This window comes from Zingiber officinale, chromosome 7B (assembly GCF_018446385.1).
Source record: "Zingiber officinale cultivar Zhangliang chromosome 7B, Zo_v1.1, whole genome shotgun sequence".
Lineage (NCBI taxonomy): Eukaryota > Viridiplantae > Streptophyta > Magnoliopsida > Zingiberales > Zingiberaceae > Zingiber > Zingiber officinale.
In genome coordinates this window covers 10,582,096-10,603,911 of record NC_055999.1, presented here as the reverse complement: position 1 = coordinate 10,603,911, position 21,816 = coordinate 10,582,096, and the positions used below count along the sequence as shown (strand labels likewise).

At 39.1% G+C, this 21,816-nt stretch overlaps 1 protein-coding gene across 1 annotated transcript; it reads left to right on the top strand.

The window, feature by feature from the left end:
- Positions 1-3,144: 3,144 nt before the first annotated feature.
- LOC122004159 (uncharacterized serine-rich protein C215.13-like) lies at positions 3,145-14,760 on the top strand. The gene is made up of 6 exons (XM_042559086.1): positions 3,145-3,200; positions 10,840-10,856; positions 10,954-11,091; positions 13,549-14,078; positions 14,146-14,214; positions 14,263-14,760. Exons 1-6 carry the CDS (start codon positions 3,145-3,147, stop codon positions 14,758-14,760), a joined length of 1,308 nt encoding a protein of 435 aa, XP_042415020.1.
- Positions 14,761-21,816: the final 7,056 nt, after the last annotated feature.

Below are 21,816 nucleotides of genomic sequence, written 5' to 3'. Positions count from 1 at the left end.
AAATTCTAATTGGTTTCAACTTTGATCAAATAATCAAATGATAATTATTTATCTGGCAAAAGATTGAAAAAAAATAACATGAAATTGAGTTTATGGGAGAGAATCTCACCCAGCCATTCGTTAGGCACGGGAGGAGGAACCAAGATAAAAGAAGTAGACTTATGGCCTTCCTCACTAAGTTCATCATTATTGTTACATCGAAATTGCTGATGGATTTAAATGGCTCGAAGAAGGTTTATATAGCGCTACTTGGAGTGGGAGGAAAAAAACAGAAAGGCAAATAATTAAGAGTCTTATTACATTATCTATTTTGACTCAGAGTAAATGAGAAAGGAAAATTAGAAAAGAATGTCATTCAAAGAAAAATATTAGCCGTGCTAAGTTTTGAAACTACTCGTTATAATTAATCTGACATTTAATATATAAATAAAAAATGCAAATAATAATTACATTAATATAACGCAAAGATGCAAATAATAATTATACATTAATATTTAAACAAATTCTAGGGCAGGTCAGAACTCTATCATCTGTGTATTGGGAAGGCGGAGACAAAGATGCAAATAATAATTATACATTAATATTTAAATAAATTTTAGATTGAGTCAACCCATAAATAGTATAAGAATATCCAGATAAATCTATCTATTATTATAAAATATTCAAAAAAAAATTCAAATAATGACTTTACTAAATAGTCAAGGAAAAAAATTTATACCTTCCTAATTGAATTAAATATTAATATGAATCATATAACTATATAGAATTTATATAATTAGTTATATATATTACACTTACTTTTTTTATACAAGAGAAAAATAAAAAGCTTTAGATTGTTACATTTTGAAATTATCACGATATATAAAATTTATTATTATAATTAGTCATGTTTAAAGATTGCATTTTGAATGAAAAACTCTTCAAGGATGTACCATGATAGTTTAGTCTTATCGGAGTATTGCAATAATTGAGACATGAGGTATTATCACATGAGATCTTAGAGTTGAAACACGAAGCGTCCTAACAAAATAAAAATATATATTAATAAATTCTATACATGATAAATAAAAAAATATATTTTTTAAAAATAAGATTATAATTAATTAAAAAAAAAATTATATCATATGATACGATAATTAATATTTTTATTTAAATAATAAAAAAATAATTATAATATCTATTATAAATAGATATGTTTTTATTTATAGATGATGCACATGTGACAAAATGGTGGACTTGAATTTTAAAAGTAAAAGTTAATCGCATTAGATACAACAACAACAACAACCAAGCCTTTTCCCACTAGGTGGGGTCGGCTACAATAGTTTAATGGATTCATTCATGAAATATTTGTCATAATTTGACGCTGGCTGGCAACCTAACGCATTAGATGAACGCATTAGATGAAAGGAAATAAATAAAATAAAAAATATATTAATAAATTTTATACATGATAAATAAAAAAATACAATTTTTAAAAATAAGATTATAATTAATTAAAAAAAATTATATCATATGATGATTAATATTTTTATTTTAATAATAAATAATTATAATATCTATTATAAAATAGTATGTTTTATTGAAAATATTTATTCCTATATTTATTATCAGAGTCTATAGAAAAAGTATATTGTCTTGTATTTTAGGTAGTTTGAAATTAAGTGGCATTCGGTATAGGGATTTGGAAATTAAAGAATGGATTTATTCAAACTTATGTATGGTTGATAGAAATGAAATTAAAATTTTGAAATAAAATCTAAAAATTTGAGTATTGATAAAACTCACATCTTCCTTTAGATTTTGACGGGCATGAGAATGAGAATTATGTTTTGGACGAAAATACTTTTAATATATTTATTCAATTTTTCTTTCATATCACTTTCTTTCTCCTTATTCTCTCTTAACATACTTTCTCTCTCCGTATTTTATCATTACACTTTCTCTCTGCTCAATCTCTTACATCATATACTCTCTCTCATTTTTTTCTCATCACATTTTCTCTCATTCTCTCCCATTATATTCTCTCTCTCATCACACTTTCTCTCTCATCATCCTCTCTCACCATGCTTTCTCTCTCATTACACTCTTTTTTCTTATTTTTCCACATCATACTTTATCTCTCATCATACTTTCTTTCTCCTCAATCTCTCTCATCACACTCTCTCTTCTCATATTCTCTTATCACAATTTATCCCTCTTCATTCTCTCCCATCATACTTTCGTTCTCCTCATTCTCTCTCATCATATTTTCTCTCCCATCAGACTCTCTTTCCTCATTTTTCCTCATCACACTTTTTCTCTCAATACACTTTCTCTTTCATCATACTTTCGTTTTCCTCAATCTCTCCCATCACACACTCTGTTTCCTTATTTTCTCTCATTATACTTTCTTTCTCTTCATTCTCTCTCCATCAAATTTTCTCTCTCATCATATTTTTTTTGCTCATCCTCTCTCATCATGTTATCTCTCATCACGTCAAAGTGTCTTTGTCCTAGTGGCAAGCACGGAGGCATCTGTTGCCTGAGATGCTGGGTTCGAGTCCTCTCAGCAACATATTAATGTTGCCTGCGGTGCCATGCCCAATCCCTCTTAGCAACAGTGTGGTACTGTGCCTCTCCAAAAAAAATCCCATTTGGAGTTTCTGGAGTATGGGACCATTCTGCGATGGGGCCAGTCATGTTAAAAAAATAACCCAACATAGGATTTCTTTTATCAAAGTGACTTATCCCAAGTAGAGATGGCAATTTTCCCCTCGGGTTTGGGGCCCCGCGGGGAAAACCCGAAATGGGAATGGGAATCCCCAATTATTTAGGGATGGGGCGGGTATGAGAATATTATCCCCATCCCCGAACCCACCCCGAATATTATTATTATTAATATTAATAAATAATTATATGATTTTTTTAAAAAAATATTAATAATAGTGTTAATATTAATATTAAAATATTTGAAAATATTATTAATAATAATTTTATTAATATTGATATTAATATTATCATTAATAATAATTAGTAAATTATAATAATAATATAAATTAAATTTGGGAATGAGGCAGGGATGGGGGCGGGGATTGGAATTTGATCCCCGTGGGTTCGAGTTCGGGGAATCCCCGAACCCGAAAAAATGAGAACGGGGCGGGGATGGGAATGCCAAACTCGCCCCCGTCCCGCCCCATTGCCATCCCTAATTCCAAATGGTAAGCATTGAGACTTGTGTTTCCTGGGGTTCCGGGTTCGAGTCCCCTTAACAACAAATAAATCCCCCTTTGAGGGGTCTGTTGACTGAGGTGTTGTTTCGGTAATCGGACCTCTTATCAACATACTGTTACCGTGCCTTCAAAAAAAATCCCTTATAAGGGCATGTTTGGTTCAAGTTATCATGTATAATCTTAGTTATGTGATTACCAAGTATTCATATAATTAAGGTTATGGAGAATAAAATACAACCAAATTTTGTTTGTTTCAATGTAGGTAATGCAACAAAAACTTGTTGGTTTTAAGGTTTTAATAAATAACCTAGTTAAATATTTTACTATATTACCCAAAGTTACAAAATCAACCATATATTATTATTATTATTATTATTATTATTATTATTATTATTATTATTATTATTTACCCTCTACATTTTTTTTCTTTTTCACTTCTTTCTTTATTTTTATGTGTTTTTTAATTTTTTTTTGACCTTTTTATTTTTTTTATTTTCTAAATTTTTTTTTTACGTTTTTTTATATTGTTTTTTAATTTTATTTTATGCTTTTTTAAATTTTTATGTTTTTTCTATTTTTATGTTTTTTATTTTTATTTTTTCCATTTTTTATTATTTTTTAATTTTTTTACATTTTTTCTATTTTCTATTTTTATGTTTATTAATTATTTTTTTTATTTTTTAGATTTTTTTCTATTTTTTCTATTTTTTACGTCTTTTTTTTCTTTATTTTATGTTTTTATTTTACTTTTTATATTTTATATTTTTCTTTTACATTTTTCTTTTTATCACATTTTTCTAATATTCAAGGGTATTTTGGGTAAAAATTTTTTGTTAACCCCGGTGATCCTATCTGAGAAGTTTGACAAAACGGAAGCTGGGAGAAAACCTACTGCTGATGAAGAATAACACCTGTAGAATACCGATCCGAGAAACCAAAAGCGGATCTAGGAGAATAAGAGTCACAGAATGTCCTCCTTGTGCGAAGATCCAAAGACGAAAGGAAGGGTTCAATGAAGAAAACCAAGATCTGGAGCTTCCAAAGCTTCTTGCGCACAAGAGACCAACCAACACTATTGTCAGTGACCTAAGACCGGGGTGGGAATCCCTGGCTAAGCCCTCCGACGCTCAAGTCAGTGATCTCTCTTAGTGTGGAAGAAGGAAGAAGATAAACAGTGGTCGAAAGCTAGGGTTGTGAGTGTGAGCATCAACGTGAGCATACCTGGCCAACGGAGAGGATACCCCCTTTTATACCACTTCATATAACCTCTGTAGTCATGAAGAGGATCCTGGTTTATTAGAGTTTGTTATGAGATGACGTAAGCCACGTACTTGCAGAAAATGGCTTTTAAGGAATCTCTTTTGTACCCCAGATGTACATTTTTTGTCGTCTAGTATCTGCAGAAGAGTCTAGAAACATTCTTCCCGCTAAGTAAGTCGACCTGTTATACGATTACATAAAGCAAATATTTTCATAAGCTATTCATAAATATCCTTAAAAGTGTTTATTCTCGTCCTGTCCTATAAGTTATATTTTATCACCCCTATTTGGTTATCTTGTCTTCACTATGTTGTGGACAACCCGATATTATACTATGTTTTTATCGATCGGGATTGACCCTAGGTTTCGTACAGGCGGATTATTATTTTTATTTAACACATGTCCTCTTCGTCCGATAATATATTATAAATCATGTACGGTCTTGTAGTTGCTCATTCTCAGACGATCATATAGATTCACCTGATATTAGTCTATATTTGCATGTGCTAGCTCAGAAAATCCTAGCCGATATTAGCCTATCTTTTCTTTAAGGTATTATCCCGGCCGGTGTTGACCTATATTTTCTTAAGTGTGTTACTTCGTCCGGTATTTGCCTATGTTTCTTTAATCATGTTGTCCCGGATGATATTAGCCTACCCTTCTCAAGATGTACTTCGACCGGTATTAGGCTATCTTTTCTTTAAGGTATTATCCCGGCCGGTGTTGACCTATATTTTCTTAAGTGTGTTAATTCATCCGGTATTTGCCTATGTTTCTTTAAGCATGTTGTCCCGGCCGATATTAGCCTACCCTTCTCAATATGTACTCCGACCGGTATTAGCTTATCTTTTCTTTAAGGTATTATCCCGGCCGGCGTTGGCCTATCTTTTCTTTAAGATATTATATCGTCCGGTGTTGGCATATCTTTTCTTTAAGGTATTATATCGTCCGGTGTTGGCCTATCTTTTCTTTAAGGTATTATCTCGGCCGATGTTGGCCTATATTTTCTTAAGCCCGATATCCCGGTCGATATTTACATTGTTTAGTTCTGCTATCTCTTTTCTTTCCTCTTTTCTCCGGGGACCTACTAAACCTAACCCATATCACTAGCCTTCCTTCCAAGTCTAGTCGAAGGAGGCGTAGCCGACTAACTAGACCTAAGTCTATTTTTTGTTTCTTTGCCTATTTTTGGTCATGTACCTGCCATGGTCTCTACAGTACCCTCATGACTTTTTCTGCAGGAGTCCTTGTGACTTTTGGTATAGCAATCCCGTGAACCCAAGTATAGTGATCCCGTGAGTCCGAGTATAGTGATCCCGTGAGTCCCTCGACCCTTTAAATAGGGATGTGGTCCTTCCTTTCTTCTTCACTAACTTCAGTTCTTCTCCTTTTTGCTTGCCTTCTATTACCGAGAGTATGGCTTTAGGCCTCTCTCTCTGGGAGCAACCTCTGTCTGCGAAGATAGGATTTATGAATGAAGTTGCTCAAACTCTAGACCCCATTAACTCTTAAGCATGAGAGTTAGAGGAATTTCTGTCGGTCACCCAATTTCAAACAAGGTCAGGAATGACCTTAAAGAATGAAGTTTGTCAGGATCAAGTGCGTAAGACCCCAGAGTGGAAAGGCTTGATGACCCGACATGCTATTAGTGATCAGCTAATGTTGCCATTGCAGCCCAGGTTGCTTCGGATTCAGGCTAAGATGGGTGTTCTGGAATCAGAGTTCAAAAGACTCAGGCGGGAGGTGGACCTTTTAGTCACATGTTGGAGAGGGTATGAACAAGTTTGTGCTTTCTTGTTCATGAGAACACTCTACTTCATAGTTTCATTCGTCTAGGTAAAATATTTCCACTTTTTCAACCCGGGCAAGCTTCCTTCGTGCATTGGTAAAATCTATCCTTAGTGGGGTTGAAGTTTACTAAGGAGTCTGAGAGCTCATGTTTATAACTTTTGTTGACCTTTCGAGGTCTAATGTTTTGAGAGGAAAATGTAATGTTATGTATCAAATCATGTTCTAAGTGTAAAATCGAACAATCTTTTGTATCGAACTGGGTGACCTTCTTGAATCCTTCTGGTTCATAAGAATAGACGTGATGACCCGGCCAATATTGACTTGTATATCATCAACGTTGTTATCCCGACTGATATTAGCCTGTCTACTATAGTTACATTAATTGTCACGCCCCAGAGGAGTCCTTGCCCGAGGAAATTCCGGCAGCATCTCCCCTATACGGGTGACAATCTAAATCATTTTTACATGCACAATATACCTCAGCCACAGGCGGCTAGAATATACACACAACCACGCAGTTTATATGCAGCCTACTCGGCTGATACAATAAAAACACAACCACGCAGTTATATGTAAAACTAACAACCCACTCGGTTGTACCAAAACCAAACACATCGGAAATACAATGGACACACATACAAACTAAAAACGAAGACTGCTAGCCAGCTAGACTTACACCACACAACAAAACAACACTCCAGGAACAAAGCCGGATCACAAAGCTAAATACACAAATTCATATACCAAAATACAAATAAACAAAAGCGGAGACATGTCTTCTGATGTGACGTGGGGACCGGCAGGCAGGATACTCCAAGCGACTCCATAAACAACTTGGTACTTGAAAAAGATAGTGTCCACGGGGGTGAGTTCAACAACTCAGCAGATACCTAGTTGACATGTATAGTAAACTATAACAAATAGTAATAACTATGGAGTACAGTCTCCTAGACAAAAGCTGGAAGATGCACAATAAAAAAGGCTGAAGAGAACTGTACTCACTAGGGTCTCCTATGAGAATAGTCAGGTCGTAAGACCGAGAGTATCATAAATCCTGTATGCATGTCAAACATATGCATCCATCCAAATGCAGTATATAAGTGCAGCAAACACAATCAGTAAATGCATAAATGCGTATGATGCCAATGTCATGGTCACCCCTGAGGCTAGTCAACCATCTCACACACGATGGTGAGACCGAGTGGGTAGGGCTATGACAACCGTGCACTCTATCGTCACTACTCCTGATGAGTGACCGAGTGGACGGGATGCTGTCGGAGTACACCTATCCTCCTACCCCAAATCATAAGTGGGGGAGCACAATGCTCTCATCTCCCGGTACACGATGACGGGGAGGAATCTCTGCCGGCTACCACCCTGCATCGCACTACCCATGAGCGGACCAACGGAGCCTAACAAAGTCAAACCATCTTCCGGTAAACCAGCGAAGCCTAACAGAGCAGAACTGTCTGTCGGCTACCACGCTGAGTCACCGGACCAGCGGAGCCTAACAACAGAACTGCCACACACCTGCCTGATATACCACTAACCCATGAGTGGTGGTGTGTGCAGATCTATATAACTGGTGATGTGCTCAATAATATTGGAGTCGACTATCGCACAGCATGCAATCATGCAAGATGATGCATGTCACTAATCATGGAAATATCCTGAACCTATCCATAGATATAAAATGTGTACCCTAGCATCAATGGATCAATCTGAAGATCTAAGGTATATAGGTCAGATAAGGTATCAAAAACCTAGATCTTGAACATAATAAACACATGGTTGTGTCACTACCCCTCTAAGCATGTATAATCAGGTAGGTACTAACATGAAGTGCATAATAGGTAAACAAAACAAGCATATAACAGGTATCGGGTAGTGACCAACCGAAGCAAAGACGAACATAATCATTACTAAAGGTTATAACCTACTAAACATATCAACATGACATTATCAAATATAAGTCAAGGTACCCGCCTCCAATAGGAAGGTCCAATCCAGTCCAAATCCGACGCCGAGATGCCCGTCTCGTATCAAAGTCCTGTGTCACCAATATACATACATTTTTATTTAGCTACAACTCAAATGCATAGCCAAATAAAAAATCCTTAAGGCTAAATTAGGGTAAAACCCTAATAAATCTAACCATCTAGTAATCCGATTTATCCATAATTCAATAAATATACCTAGGTTAACATTAGTTATTAACATATCCATCAATCATCGACAACATGATCAAATACCCTATACCTTACCTCAACTCCAAGTCACTGCTGTTGATCCACAAGCAAAAAGGTTGCTGCCGAATCAAGAGTTGTCGCTGAAAACAAATAGATGAAGCTGCAGTGACCAGTGAATCTATCAACACATAGAATCCTATCTGAAATCAACATCCAGATTTCCATCATCCCATAACATACCTTATTCTAAGTTCACACTGATCACCTCCTCTCTGCCCATAACCAATGTAGCCACTCCAAGATCACCGTATAGCAACAAGATGCTCTCCAAGATCGCAGCTAAGGCAGAGGAAAGATTTGTCGGAGCTAGGGCAGAGGGTGTCGGAGGAGAATCAGCAATTAGGGCTTGGTGGTGGTTGTTGGCGTCGAAAGTGGGGTGTCGGTTGAGGCTAGGTTAGAGGAAGTCGCGGCGGCGAACAGGGCAGAAACAAGGCAACAATCACTCTAGATCAGAGGCACGAGGTAGGGAAGCTTCGACCAGCACACAAAAACCCGACCTAGGGTTCGGATGCTCAATTTCCGACGGCTCCAGGTGTCCACGAGGAGAGGGAAGGAGGCTCGGTCGCCGATGCTAGGGCAGAGGAGAGGCGGCACCCGGCTATCAATGGTGTTGGAGATCGGAGCGGCGTCGGCTGTGGGATCTCTACGGCGAGGGGCAACGGCTTGGTGAGGGAACCCTTGGCGATCATCAGCGTTGAGTCCAATGGCCGCAGATCCGCGCGATGGGGAAAAAAAATCGAGAGTAGAAATCGGGTGAAGAAAAAAGAGTTCGTGTGAGGGATAAGCTTGGCAGATGGGTTTAATCACGAGGAGTGCGGCGGTTTTACGGCGTCGGTTGGGGAAGAGCGGTTAAGGCAAAGAAGAAAGGATGAAGGGAATCAACGTCGGGGGAAGAACTCGGGCACGCGGAGGAAAGGGAGGAAAGAAAATAATGAATAGAAAGTAAAATAAAAGGAAAAAGGAATTAAGAAAAAAAACATTCCCTCGCTTAAATGGGTAGCCTAAACAGGCTTTCCCCGGGCCCAAATTTTATCCCCGTAAACTCGTCCATACGATCTCCGAAAAGTTCCCAGAAAATTTCCAAAAATTTCGAAAAATTTCCCTATGGTGTCTCACCTATTTTCGGTATTTTACATTAATTCAAACATTGCTTCCCATATGATTGACTATTCTTATTTCATATTTTCCTTTTTTGGCCCGAGATTTGTCAAATCCAGCCCGTCCTTTTTTATTACACATAGTAAACCACACCTTTTCAGAATTTCCTTGATTATGATTGGTTCTTCAACGGTAAAATAATGTTGGAGGCACGTGACAAAGCGCCACCAACCCCTACACAATTCGATTTGTCGCATCCATCATAAATGTCCATTTATGGTTATATGACATGTGTCTTCTCTTTCTCTCTCTCTCGTAACACCAGCGTTTGCACCTTTCTGTAATCAACGGTGTCTGTTGATAAAAGGCATTCTGATCTAACGGTGGCCATACGTTCGTTCAACCCTAAACCCTTCATCTTCTTGTCTACTTTGTTCTTTTTTCCTTACCTTGGCATTTCTTCTTTGCTGCCATCTTTAATCAATCCTCGTACTCACCGTCTTCCAGCGATTATCTTTCTTAGCTCCCAGTAAGTAATCTGTCATTCTGATAACCCTTACTTCTATCTATGGCTGAAGAGACGATTGCTCCTTGGCATACTCAAATTTTATCCTCTTTTGACAAGGATGCTCAGCTTGCCATTCATCTGCAGTATGAGATTCCTATGGAATATGACATCATAATTCCTAACCTAGATGAACATCCTTACCGCCCTCCTGCTAACTGTGTAACCTTCTTTAGGGATCAGTTGATAGGGGGTTTAAGGTTTCCCATTCCTCCTTTTTTGATCGATGTAAGCCAATATTTCGACATTCCTCTTCAACAACTAGTGCCTAATGCCTTTCGTTATTTGTGCGGCATGTACATGTTGTTCGTACACTTGATATTCCTCCTACTCCACAAAATATTTTCATGTTTGCTTATCCAAAAGTAGCAGAACCAGGTGTTTTTCTTTTTCAATCTCAGACTAAGATGGTCTTGTTTGATGATATGCCCTCTTCTTTTAAAGTTTGGAAATCTCGCTTCTTTTTTGTAAAGTTTATGGGGCATATTCCTTAGTCTCATGCTTGGAGATCCTCTCTACCTCCCTTACCTGATGTCAAGGAATTTCATCTTCACCCTTCTTTTCCTCTTTATTGTGAAAAGTTGTTCTGTCGTCGTCTTTCTATCACTAGATGGCTAAGGGGCGATCTTCTGTATTTGTTTAGTTTGAGCCCAGTCAAATGCAGGATACATGACTCCTTAGGTAAAGTTCTATTTCCTCTTTCATCAATTTTTACTAACTAAAACATTTTCTTCCCTTTACACACTGGCCAATTTCTATGCTGTTTTGATTGATGAAGAGTTACGTCTAGAAGAAGCTGCCCTTCATGCTAAAGAACAAGAGCTTCTTACTGCACTTAATCAGCCTTCGTCAATTGAAGTTCCAGCTCCTCCAACTGAAGCTTCCAACTCTCAGGTGGTTCCCGAAGTTTCTGAGGGTCCTCTTGAAGAAACTACTGCTGTCTCTTTGCCAGTTGCTTTGTAACGACCCACCTTCTGGGTACTGGCTGTAAGGCCGGTCGCTACAATTATGCTAACCTATACTGTGGGGAAAGCTGGGCTAATTAAAATTTTAGTCTACTAATGACGGATACAACTGCTAAGAAAGGTCTAAAGACCTTCTTTACTGGTGTACATATGCTAAGGAGGGGAAACTGAACATCCCAACCAACTACAGTCCTGTCGATCGATCCGCAGATTGATCGGAGCTATGGGGCATTCGGTTCCCAACTGGATCGGTCGGGCAGACCGATCCATGTGTGGCTGGATCGGTCGGGCAGACCGATCCAGGTGTATCTGGATCGGTCGGCAGACCGATCCAGGAACCCGAAACCCCTGGAACGCTACTGTATCGTGCTGGATCAGTGGGCTGACCGATCCAGGAGGATACAGTAGCATACTGTATTTGTCTGGATCGGTTGGCTGACCGATCCAGAAGCCTGGCACACTGCTGGATCGGTCGGCAGACCGATCCAGCGTCTGATTTCCTGATACGAAATCAGAAATGCTGATTTCGACACCTTATCGTGCCAAAACCACCTGCAACCACTCTAACATATACTAATAACTATTCTACCATACATTGGCAACATTCAAGACATCATATGATGCATGTTCACTAGTTCATACCATTAACCATACTAGAATGCGAAGCATAAGGAAAAGAGAACAAGACTTTAATAACTAGGCTTGCTACAAGTTATAATGCGTAGTAAAATAAAACTAGATCCCTAGGATCTTTATTCCAGTTCCTGCCACACACATCCTCATCTGCACTGACCTCCAGCCTCCACTGCTAGTCCATTTTCCTTTTTCCTGTATCTGCAGTATAAGGAAAATAGTATCTGTAAGCTAAAAAGCTTAGTAAGAAACCATCTACCTCACTAAATCATGCATACGATGCAAATATGCTTTTAAATCATGCTGTTTTAAAAACATACTGAATATGCAAGCATGGCATGGCATGGTATCATACAAAGCATGGCATAACATAAGCTGAACATAAAATAAAATTGATCATAACATGTCTATAACTGTATATGAAGCTATCATATTTAACAACTGAAATAAGCTGAGTTGATACAAAAGTGAGTTAAGCTGAGACTGAACTAATACTGAATTCCATTATGTTTTAAAACTGATTTGGAAAAACTATTATAAATAATAGATGAAAATACTAAACATGCTGCTGTAGGGCCCTGGCAACTGTACTTGTTGTGCGCGCATCCCTATCTAAACCCAGGATTGCAAGTTCCGAATCTAGTAGGGTTTACTAGGTTAGCTAAACCTAGGGACAACTATGGGAGTCCAGCCCAGTGGATATCTAATCCAGTACAGTGCCGCTGCTGAAAGTAAAATACTGAAATGCTAATTAGCTGAATCCAGGTTATCTGAACCCAAAACTAGGTTGTCTGAACCTAGAGGCGACTGTGGGAGCCCACCCATTGGACATCTAGTCCCATAAAGATGGAATAAAACTGATATACTGTTTTAAATGTAACTATACATTTAACTATGCTGTTAAAACTGTCTAATGTTGCGCTAAACATTTTTATCGAACACCTAGGATACTCTAACTCTTCTCCCTATTAGGGAGACCACCTCTAGGCACCCGACAACGTCTAACCTCCTATCTGAAGAGGGAAAACGTGCCCGGCCCATCTTGAGGTGCTCAACTAAATCCCTAATCTGCGAAGAGAGTTAAACACACCCTAGATATCAATAAAAATCTGCATACATCCTAACTAAAGCATAAAACTCAAACGGAAGCTATTATACTGCAGGTGAGGGGTTTCTTACCTTGTGTGCTAGATTTCTTACAAATCTAATCGCTAGGAATTCCGGTGGAGACGACTTCTCGACGATCCGCTCGCGTCCACGTGCTCTACTCGCGGAGGGGAACGTCCTCGTGCTGAAATCGTCGCCGGAAAGTGACCTTGGGACCCTAGGGAGAGAACCCTAGGTTGTTTGGGTGTTGGCGCCGAGAGGAGGAGAGGAAGGAGGGGTTGGCGTCGGTGAGGGTTTGGAGAAAAGAATTGGCGTGAGGTTTTGTAAGGAGAGGGCTGCCGAACCAAATTAAACCAAACCCACACTTAAGTTTTTCCTATTTATATTAAGCGGATAACTATGCCTAACTTAAATATAAATATATTTGATTCTCCTTTCCTTTCAGCACGGCCCTGCTGGGTTCACCGGTTACTAAGGCTAACTAAAGGTTTAGCGGACCCGAGAGGTCCTAGGTTCGATTCTCGCTTAAACCATTTTACTTTTCTATTAGTTTTGCTACTTCCGCTACTCGGAAAATTTCGAAAAAATATCTTAAAATTCCAGAAAAATCACAGAATAATTCTAATGCAAGTTTGAGAATTTTCGGGTGTTACATGCTTCTTCATCAGTGGCTGTTGCTGCTCCAGCAGCCACTTCCCTTCCCGTTATCGAGCTTACATCCCCTGTAAGCTCAGAAAGATCCCTTGCTGAGATTGCCCCAAGTAAACGCCCGGGACGTAAACTCACTAGAGCTCCCCCCTCAAAAAGGAGACTCACTCTTTCTGCTGAGGAATCACCCTCAGAAGATTTTGCTTCTGCTGCTCCTTCTCCTAATGAGCCTACTTTGACTGATTTATATCCTTCGCTTCTTTTTTCTTCCTCTCCTTCTTCCAGCAGTACTGCCCCTGGCCGTGCCTCTTTTACTTTCCCATTATCTATTCCAGAATCTGGGTCTTTGCCTTCTTCCTTTTCTTCTTACTTGATTTTTGCTCCCCCTTCTATCCCAACCTCTTCTTGTTCCACTAGTTCTTCTACCATTCCTGTCCTCCCGGTATTACTGGGAGGTTCTTTTACTACTGCTCGAGAGGAAATTCACACTCTCTTTGGAGAGCTTCCCCCTTCCAAGACAATCGATCAATTCTCGCATGAGGAAATCAAGGTATGTTTGCTATTATTTATTTATTATTTATCTGTGACTATTTTATGACCCATTCTTATGTCTGTAGCGGTGGATGGCCAATATGGGTTTAGCTCGTCTGGCACATAACTTATATTCTGAGAATGAGAAGCTGAAAGTTGCTGAGCTATCTTCTGCAACGCTTTCAGATGAATCCAAAAAATAGTATGAAGCTCAAGTTGAGAGCCTTCAAACTCAATTTAAATCGGCTATAGATCTTAACACCGAGTTATCTTCCAAATTAGAGAAGCAGATTGCTGAGACTAACAAGTTGAAGTCTGACTATGAGTCTACATTTGCTGATAAACTAAAGGCTCTACGCCTGAAAGATGATGAAATAACTTCCTTAAACACTTCCTTGAATACGGCTAAGACAGAGGCCTCCACCAAAGATGTTGAGTTGAAGTCTTCCCAATCGGCTCCGGTGGTTTACAAAAATGGTGAAGACGATCGCTTCAAGGAGCGGGTTACTACCTTGATCAATTCTACTGACTTCAACAGGCCGATCGTAAAATCTATTTTGGCCACCTATACCGCTGGAGCTGATGGAGCAATAAAGCAATTGCGAGAAGAAAACTTCTTGTCTCGTGATCTTCCTCCTAACTTCTTGAACCGATGCAAGCTCCTAGTTGGCAGGCCTGCTGATTTGTTTCCTCTAGAGTAATCTTTTCGTTAGAGTCTGGATTATTGTAAAGTTAACTAGAACTTGTCATGACAATCTGGCTTGTTTGTTTAAGGTTAAACTTCTCCTTCCACCACTAAATTTGCTTCTTTTCACTCATGGTGGTTATTCATCTTATCTAAGCATGTTGAATGTCACTTGGTTTGCTACTATAAAGCCATAATCAATACATTATAATATCATCCATCTCAATCGATCTGTCATAACCGCTCGATTTATACTTATGCTTACAAATATCATCTGATACTTTGTATTTAACTAAGTCCCGTCCGATATAATATGGTACGTTATAACATAATATTTTCAATATCGCTTGGTTTATTATAGCTGGTCGATTTACCATTAATCTCGCACATATCGACCAGTGCTTTATACTTAACTTGTTTTCACCCAATTCGGTATAACTATCCGACTATAAAGCGGTGATCAATATATTATAATATCGTCCATTTCGACCGGTCTGTCATAACCGCTCGATTTATACTTATGCATACACATATCATCCGGTACTTTGTACTTAACTAAATCCCGTCTGGTCCAGTATGACCATCCGGGTTTGTTGTTTTAATCAAATAGATAATCTGAAGTTATCCTATCAACCTCATACCCGACTGATTTTCTTCACACCTCTTTGATTCTTTAAGAATCAAGCGCATAGAGAGAGAAAAACTTAGTCGCGTTTTCTGAGGAAGATCTCCAAACTTAATACCTTTTTTGTGGGATTCATCCTTCTTTTTGAATTCGATTCCATCCTTCGATGACATTACCTCTTTATGGCGGTTATGATTCCAGGTATTCTTCCTTATTGGATTCATACTCTTTCTTTTCATACCCACTTTTATACTTAAGTTCTACTCGAACTGTTATTGATCTTATTATTTTATATATCCCTATGCTTTCGGGTTTCTCCTTTTTCCAGTTCTTCTTCCTCCCCCGTTTAAGGGTTTTTGGGTATAAGGCCATGAGAGAGAGAGAAGAAGGTTTAAAATGCTATCTTCTTCTTTCTAACTATCCCTTCCTCTTCCTTTATTTGCTTCCCTTCTGCTATTCTGCCATGACCACTCCTTCCACAGCGTGGTTTCTTTCATGCGCTTCTAGCCTTACCGAACCAGAGGAGTTGGAGTTATAAGTAAACTATGATTTTCCTTCCTATATAGTTCGCCCTACCCCTCAGGATAGTTCGCATCTTCCTCCTTTAGGAAGTATATCTATTTTCTGGGCTTAAGCCTTACAAGGTTTCCAATTCCCCCTTCATCCCTTTTTCGCTGATGTTAGTCTTTATTTTGATATTCCACTTAATCAGTTTATTCCTCAGTCTTTTTCTTTCCTTGTGAGTTTTGTTGGGGTGTCTAAACTACTAGATTTCCCCTTATCCCCTCATCTCTTTCACTACTTTTTTCATTCCCCTCCAAGTGGATATTGGTGTTTTTAAATTTCAGTCTCGCCCTAAGGCCCTTTTGTTTAGCAGGATTCCTCCTCAGGTGGTATGACGTCATAAATTTTTCTTTATACGTCTCCCTTCTTTTGTACCTTTTCCTATCGCTTGGATACACAATCTCCCCCAGCTCCTAACACTGATAACCTCCTCGCTGATCCCTCTGTCTCTGTTGCTTTATCCAAGCTAAAGGGGGCTAAATTTAGCTTATCGTCCTTGATTATGTAGGGTTTGATGTTTCCTTTTGGGATAAGTAACATCGACACTCCCTTGGATGTCTCCTTTGGTATGTCTAAACATTCTAGGCTATGTTTATCAATTATTTTCTAATTATTTTCTATAATGATGCCCAATTCTTGTGTTTCAGCTGATGCTCTCCTACCCGCTTTCATGTATAAGAATACAACCATGACCAAGTCTTTTTTGAATAAACTTGGAGAGCAATTACTGCAAGCTCATCGAGTCAATCCTACTGCTTCTACTTTGGGTTTGTTATATGAAGAAGAACAAGCGGCAGAAGCTATTGCTTCTATGGAAGAGGAAGAGGAATAAACTTTTGTTATCATACTCAAGAAACCCAGGCTGACTGAGGATGTTCCCTTTCGTGATACTTTTGGTACCTTTGTGCAGACTCCTATTGCTCCTTAACCTATTTCTTTTGAGAGAGGTAAGGCGCCCATGCTCCCTACCCACATTATTTCCAATCTTTCTCTTAGAATGATAAGACCAGGTCTACTCATTTCTTCCTCTTCTGCTATCGTTTCAGCTACTTCTGCTCCTCAGATGGCTACTACTACTTCGGCCTCCTCTCCACCTCTTACCCTGGCCTTGCCTCCTCCGGCTCCTGGACCCCGAGCTAAAAGAACGCCTTGCAGGAGATCTTCTCCGAGTCCAGGACCATTAGTTATTCATACTTCGACGACTGAATCTAATTTCATTGCTCTACCATCTTCCATCCCTTCTAGCTCTTCCTCTGTCGTTCCCGATTCTACTACTCCCCTCCTTTCTCTTCCTTCTTCTTCTACACGACCCTCTTCTCCTTCTGCCTCCACACCTCTTTTTAGGCAGGTTTTAGGTTTTCCCTCTGAACTAGGACAAGCTTCGGACCCTTCTAGTTATGGTTTTCTGCAACTATAAGGCCCTTTGGCTGAGTCTTGGCAGCATAGCCAAGAACTATTAAGGGGCACGAGTATGTCCCACCGTGTTGATAGTCATAGTCATCAAGCTGTTGCTGTAAGTATTTTTCATTATATATCATCATCGTATTATTATTTCCTGCTAATTTCCTTATTGTTTCAGTTTCTCACCTCGAATTTTCACCTAGATCAGCTACTCGTTGCTCTAGAGCGAGAAAACAACAAGTTAAAAGCTCAAGTAGTGGCATTGAAGGTCAATCTTCCTCCTTCTCACACTGAGCTTTCTCAACTGCCAGAGAAAATAGCTATGAAGACTCAACAAATAGAGGGTCTGAAGAAGGAACTGCAACATCAGCAGCAAATATTGGCAAACAAAGAGCTTGAAAGGAAAACCTTGGAATTACGAGTGGACCGATTACATTCCAGCCTTTAGGTGGAAACCACTTTGAAAGAAAATGCCCTCTCAGATATTTCTCATTAAAACATTGTCTTAGATAAAGTGGAGAGACTTCACAATATCTTTCTTTCTGATCAGGCTCAAGATTCAGCATCCAAAGATTTTGCTCTTCTACAAGAGCAAGAACAAAGAAAAGCTCAGGATGCCGAGATATCCTCACTTCAAAAGGAGATAGAGCAGCTCAAATTAGAAAGAAACACTTTCAAAGATCAAGCTGCTAAACTACAAACTGAATTTCAAAGTTATAAGGAGCAGGAGGAGGATCGATGGGAGGGCAGGCGCTTAGCTTATCTAAGATCCCCAGTATTCACTAATGAATATATCCGTCGGGTTATAGGGACTTTAAACCATTCCATGACTGGAATTATTCAACAATTGAGGGAAGGTGGTTATCTATCCCGCGAACCTCCCCTTCAATCCATAAATCGTCGCAGGCTTAATCATGAATTACCCCAAAACTTGACAGGTGATTTTAAGTAAGCTTAATTATGTATTCAAAAAGACTTGTAAATAAAAAATTTGTAATTAAGTATTTGCAAGACTTGTAAATAAAAAGCTTGTAATTAAGTACTTGCAATATTTGTAAAAAAGATTCATACTTACCTCTTTTTCTGTCCTTCATTATCTGGTTGTTGCTTCTTGAGAATACATACTGTCTTGCTTACAAGCTTCTCCTGTTGTGGTATTTTAAGTAATTATATGGCTCCGACCAATAAGGCTTCTCCGTAAACCCTTTGATCTCTATTCAGACCTGACTGTACATAAGGGATTTCAAAGACCTTGGTGCTTCCGAGGGGTGTGTAATCTCGAGTAACTTTATCTGAAAAACTCCATAGGATTTATATATTCTCAGTCGTGCATACCGTCTCGAGCGATTTTAAATAGAGAACTTCATATGATTATGACTTCTGATGGGGAATGTAATTTTAAAGGATTATAAAAAATTCCCTCTGAACCTTGAATCCTGGTCAGGAGTGTAATACCAAGTGATCTTTATAAAGAAATCCAGATGACTTTGAATCTAGACCAGGCATATAATCCCGACGAGGAGAATTTCATCAACTTCTAGTTGGACGTATAATTCCGATCGGCTTAATATGAAGAATTTCATCAACCTCTGGTCGAGCGCATAATCCCGACCGATTTAATATGAAGAATCAACCTTTGAGTTTTCGGTCGGGCGTGTAATTCCAATCAATTTAATATGAAGAATTTCATCAACCTCTGGTTGAGCGTATAATCTCGACCGATTTAATATGAAGAAATTTCCTCAACCTTTGAGTTTTCGATCGGGCGTGTAATCCCGATTAATTTGAGTCAATAGAGTCCTGTGCTCTATCATATTTTAATCAGGTACTCAATCCTGCATGACTTTGTTAATGATAATTTAAATTCCTCGGTTCTTCTCGAGAAGACCCGTCTGGGTTACTTCAAGGGATTTCCCGATCGATTGTGCTCTATGATAGTTTAAAGTCTCTGATTCCTCCCATGAAGGGACGTCCGGGTTACTTCATGTGATTTCCCGATCGACTATGTTCTTGATAGTTTCAAGTCTCCGGTTCCTCCCAAGATGACCCGTCCGGGTTATTTCATGCGATTTTCCGATCGACTGTGCTCTATGATGGTTTAAAGTCTCCGGTTCCTCCCATGAAGACCCGTCCGGGTTACTTCATGTGATTTCCTGATCGACGATGCTCTATGATGGTTTAAAGTCTCCGGTTCCTCCCATGAAGACCCGTCCGAGTTACTTCATGTGATTTCCCAATTGACTATGTTCTTGATAGTTTAAAGTCTCCGGTTCCTCCCAAGAAGACCCGTCTGGGTTACTTCATGCGATTTCCCGATCCACTATGTTCTTGATAGTTTAAAGTCTCTGGTTCCTCCCAAGAAGACCCGCCCGGGTTACTTCATGCGATTTCCCGATCGACTATGTTCTTGATAGTTTAATGTCTCCGGTTCCTCCCAAGAAGACCCGTCCGGGTTACTTCATGCGATTTCTTGATCGACTATGTTCTTGATAGTTTAAAGTCTCCGGTTCCTCTCAAGAAGACCCGTTCGGGTTACTTCATGTGATTTCCCGATCGACTATGCTCTTGATAGTTTAAAGTCTCCGGTTCCTCCCAAGAAGACTCGTCCGGGTTACTTCATGCGATTTCCTGATCGACTGTGCTCTATGATGGTTTAAAGTCTCTAGTTCCTCCCATGAAAACCCGTCCGGGTTAGTTCATGCGATTTCCCGATCCACTATGCTCTATGATGGTTTAAAGTCTCCGGTTCCTCCCATGAAGACTCGTCCGGGTTACTTCATGCGATTTCTCGATCGACTATGCTCTATGATGGTTTAAAGTCTCCGATTCCTCCTATGAAGACCCGTCCGGGTTACTTCATGCGATTTCCCGATCGACTATGTTCTTGATAGTTTAAAGTCTCCAGTTCCTCCCAAGAAGATCCGTCCGGGTTACTTCATGCAATTTCCCGATCGACTATGCTTTATATAAAACTAAGATGCTAGCACTAACCTTGTGATGGTTTAATGCTTTTGAGATTTTCTTAAGGAAGCCTGGTAGGTCCTTCCTTAATGCTCCCGATCAACAGCTACTTGGGCAGAGTAAGAAGGTTTACCCGATGATCATTATGCTATTTTAACCGTGTCTATTTTTAGGGTGATACTTGTCCTGCACTGTATTTATCAAATTGAATGAAGTACATAAGTTGTGAGCATACTTGTCATCTTTTTGCAGAACCGAATGGAGGGAACATGCTTAAAAGAAATTTGATTTGTTCCTTTTCAGATATGTTAAGCTTCACTTGATTGGGTGATTGGAAGAGGCATTAGTTCGCCCGTTCAAGGATATCTATATTTTTCGAGCAATATAAGCTTTATTAAGTTCGCTAGGGCTGTAAATGATTTGCACTCCAGGGGCGCCCGAGAATTCTTCTTTCGGTGTCTTGGAGATAATATGAGCCCGATACCAATTTTTCCACCACCTTGTAGGGTCCTTCCCATTGTGGTGCTAATTTATTAACATCCCCAGCAAGCTTGATACGCTTCCATACTAGATCTCCCATTTGAAAGAATCTTGGGATGCCTCTCCTATTATATTTTTGTCTCATCCGTTGTCGGTATGATATAAGACGAGTTGTAGCTTTGTCTCGCATTTCTTCTATCAAGTCTAGCTCCATAAGTCGTCGACTCACATTATCATCGTCATATAGTTGTCTTCTGTCAAATTGTACTCCCACCTCGATAGGAACTACAGCTTCTCCTCCATAAACCAGTTGGAAAGGAGTAATCCCTGTAGCTTCTCAGGGTGTAGTACGGTATGCCTAAAGAACACTGGGCAATTCATCTACTCAGCTGCCCCCAACATGATCTAGTTTGGTTTTTAGACCTCTGATAATCTCTCTGTTGGTTACTTCTGCTTGGCCATTGCTCTGTGGATACGCCACAGAGGTGAATGCTTGAGTGATACCATAGCTTTTACACCAATCTAAGATTTTGTCTCCTTGAAACTGCCTTCCTTTATCAGAGACTAATTTATGGAGAATACCAAATCTGCAAACAATATTTTTCCACAAGAATTTAATAACTGCATCTTCAGTAATTCGAGCAAGTGGCTCTACTTCTACCCATTTAGAGAAATAATCTACTGCTACTAATAAAAATCTTCTCTGTGTAGTTGCCATAGGAAATGGACCAACTATATCCATGCCCCATTGATCAAAGGGGCAGGAAACTATAGAGGTTCTCAATAATTATGTAGGATGATGTGGAATATTCTGATATTTCTGATAGGAAATCTAAGTTCTTACAAATTTGCCAGCATCTTCATGTAAGGTAGGCCAGAAGTATCCTGCTAGTAAAACTCTACAGGCTAAGGATCTTCCTCCTATATGACTGCCACATGAGCCTTGATGAACTTCTCACAAGATAAATTATATATCTTCTGTTCCAATACATTTAAGCAAAGGTCTAGAGAAAGCCCTTTTATATAACTGTTCCCCTATCA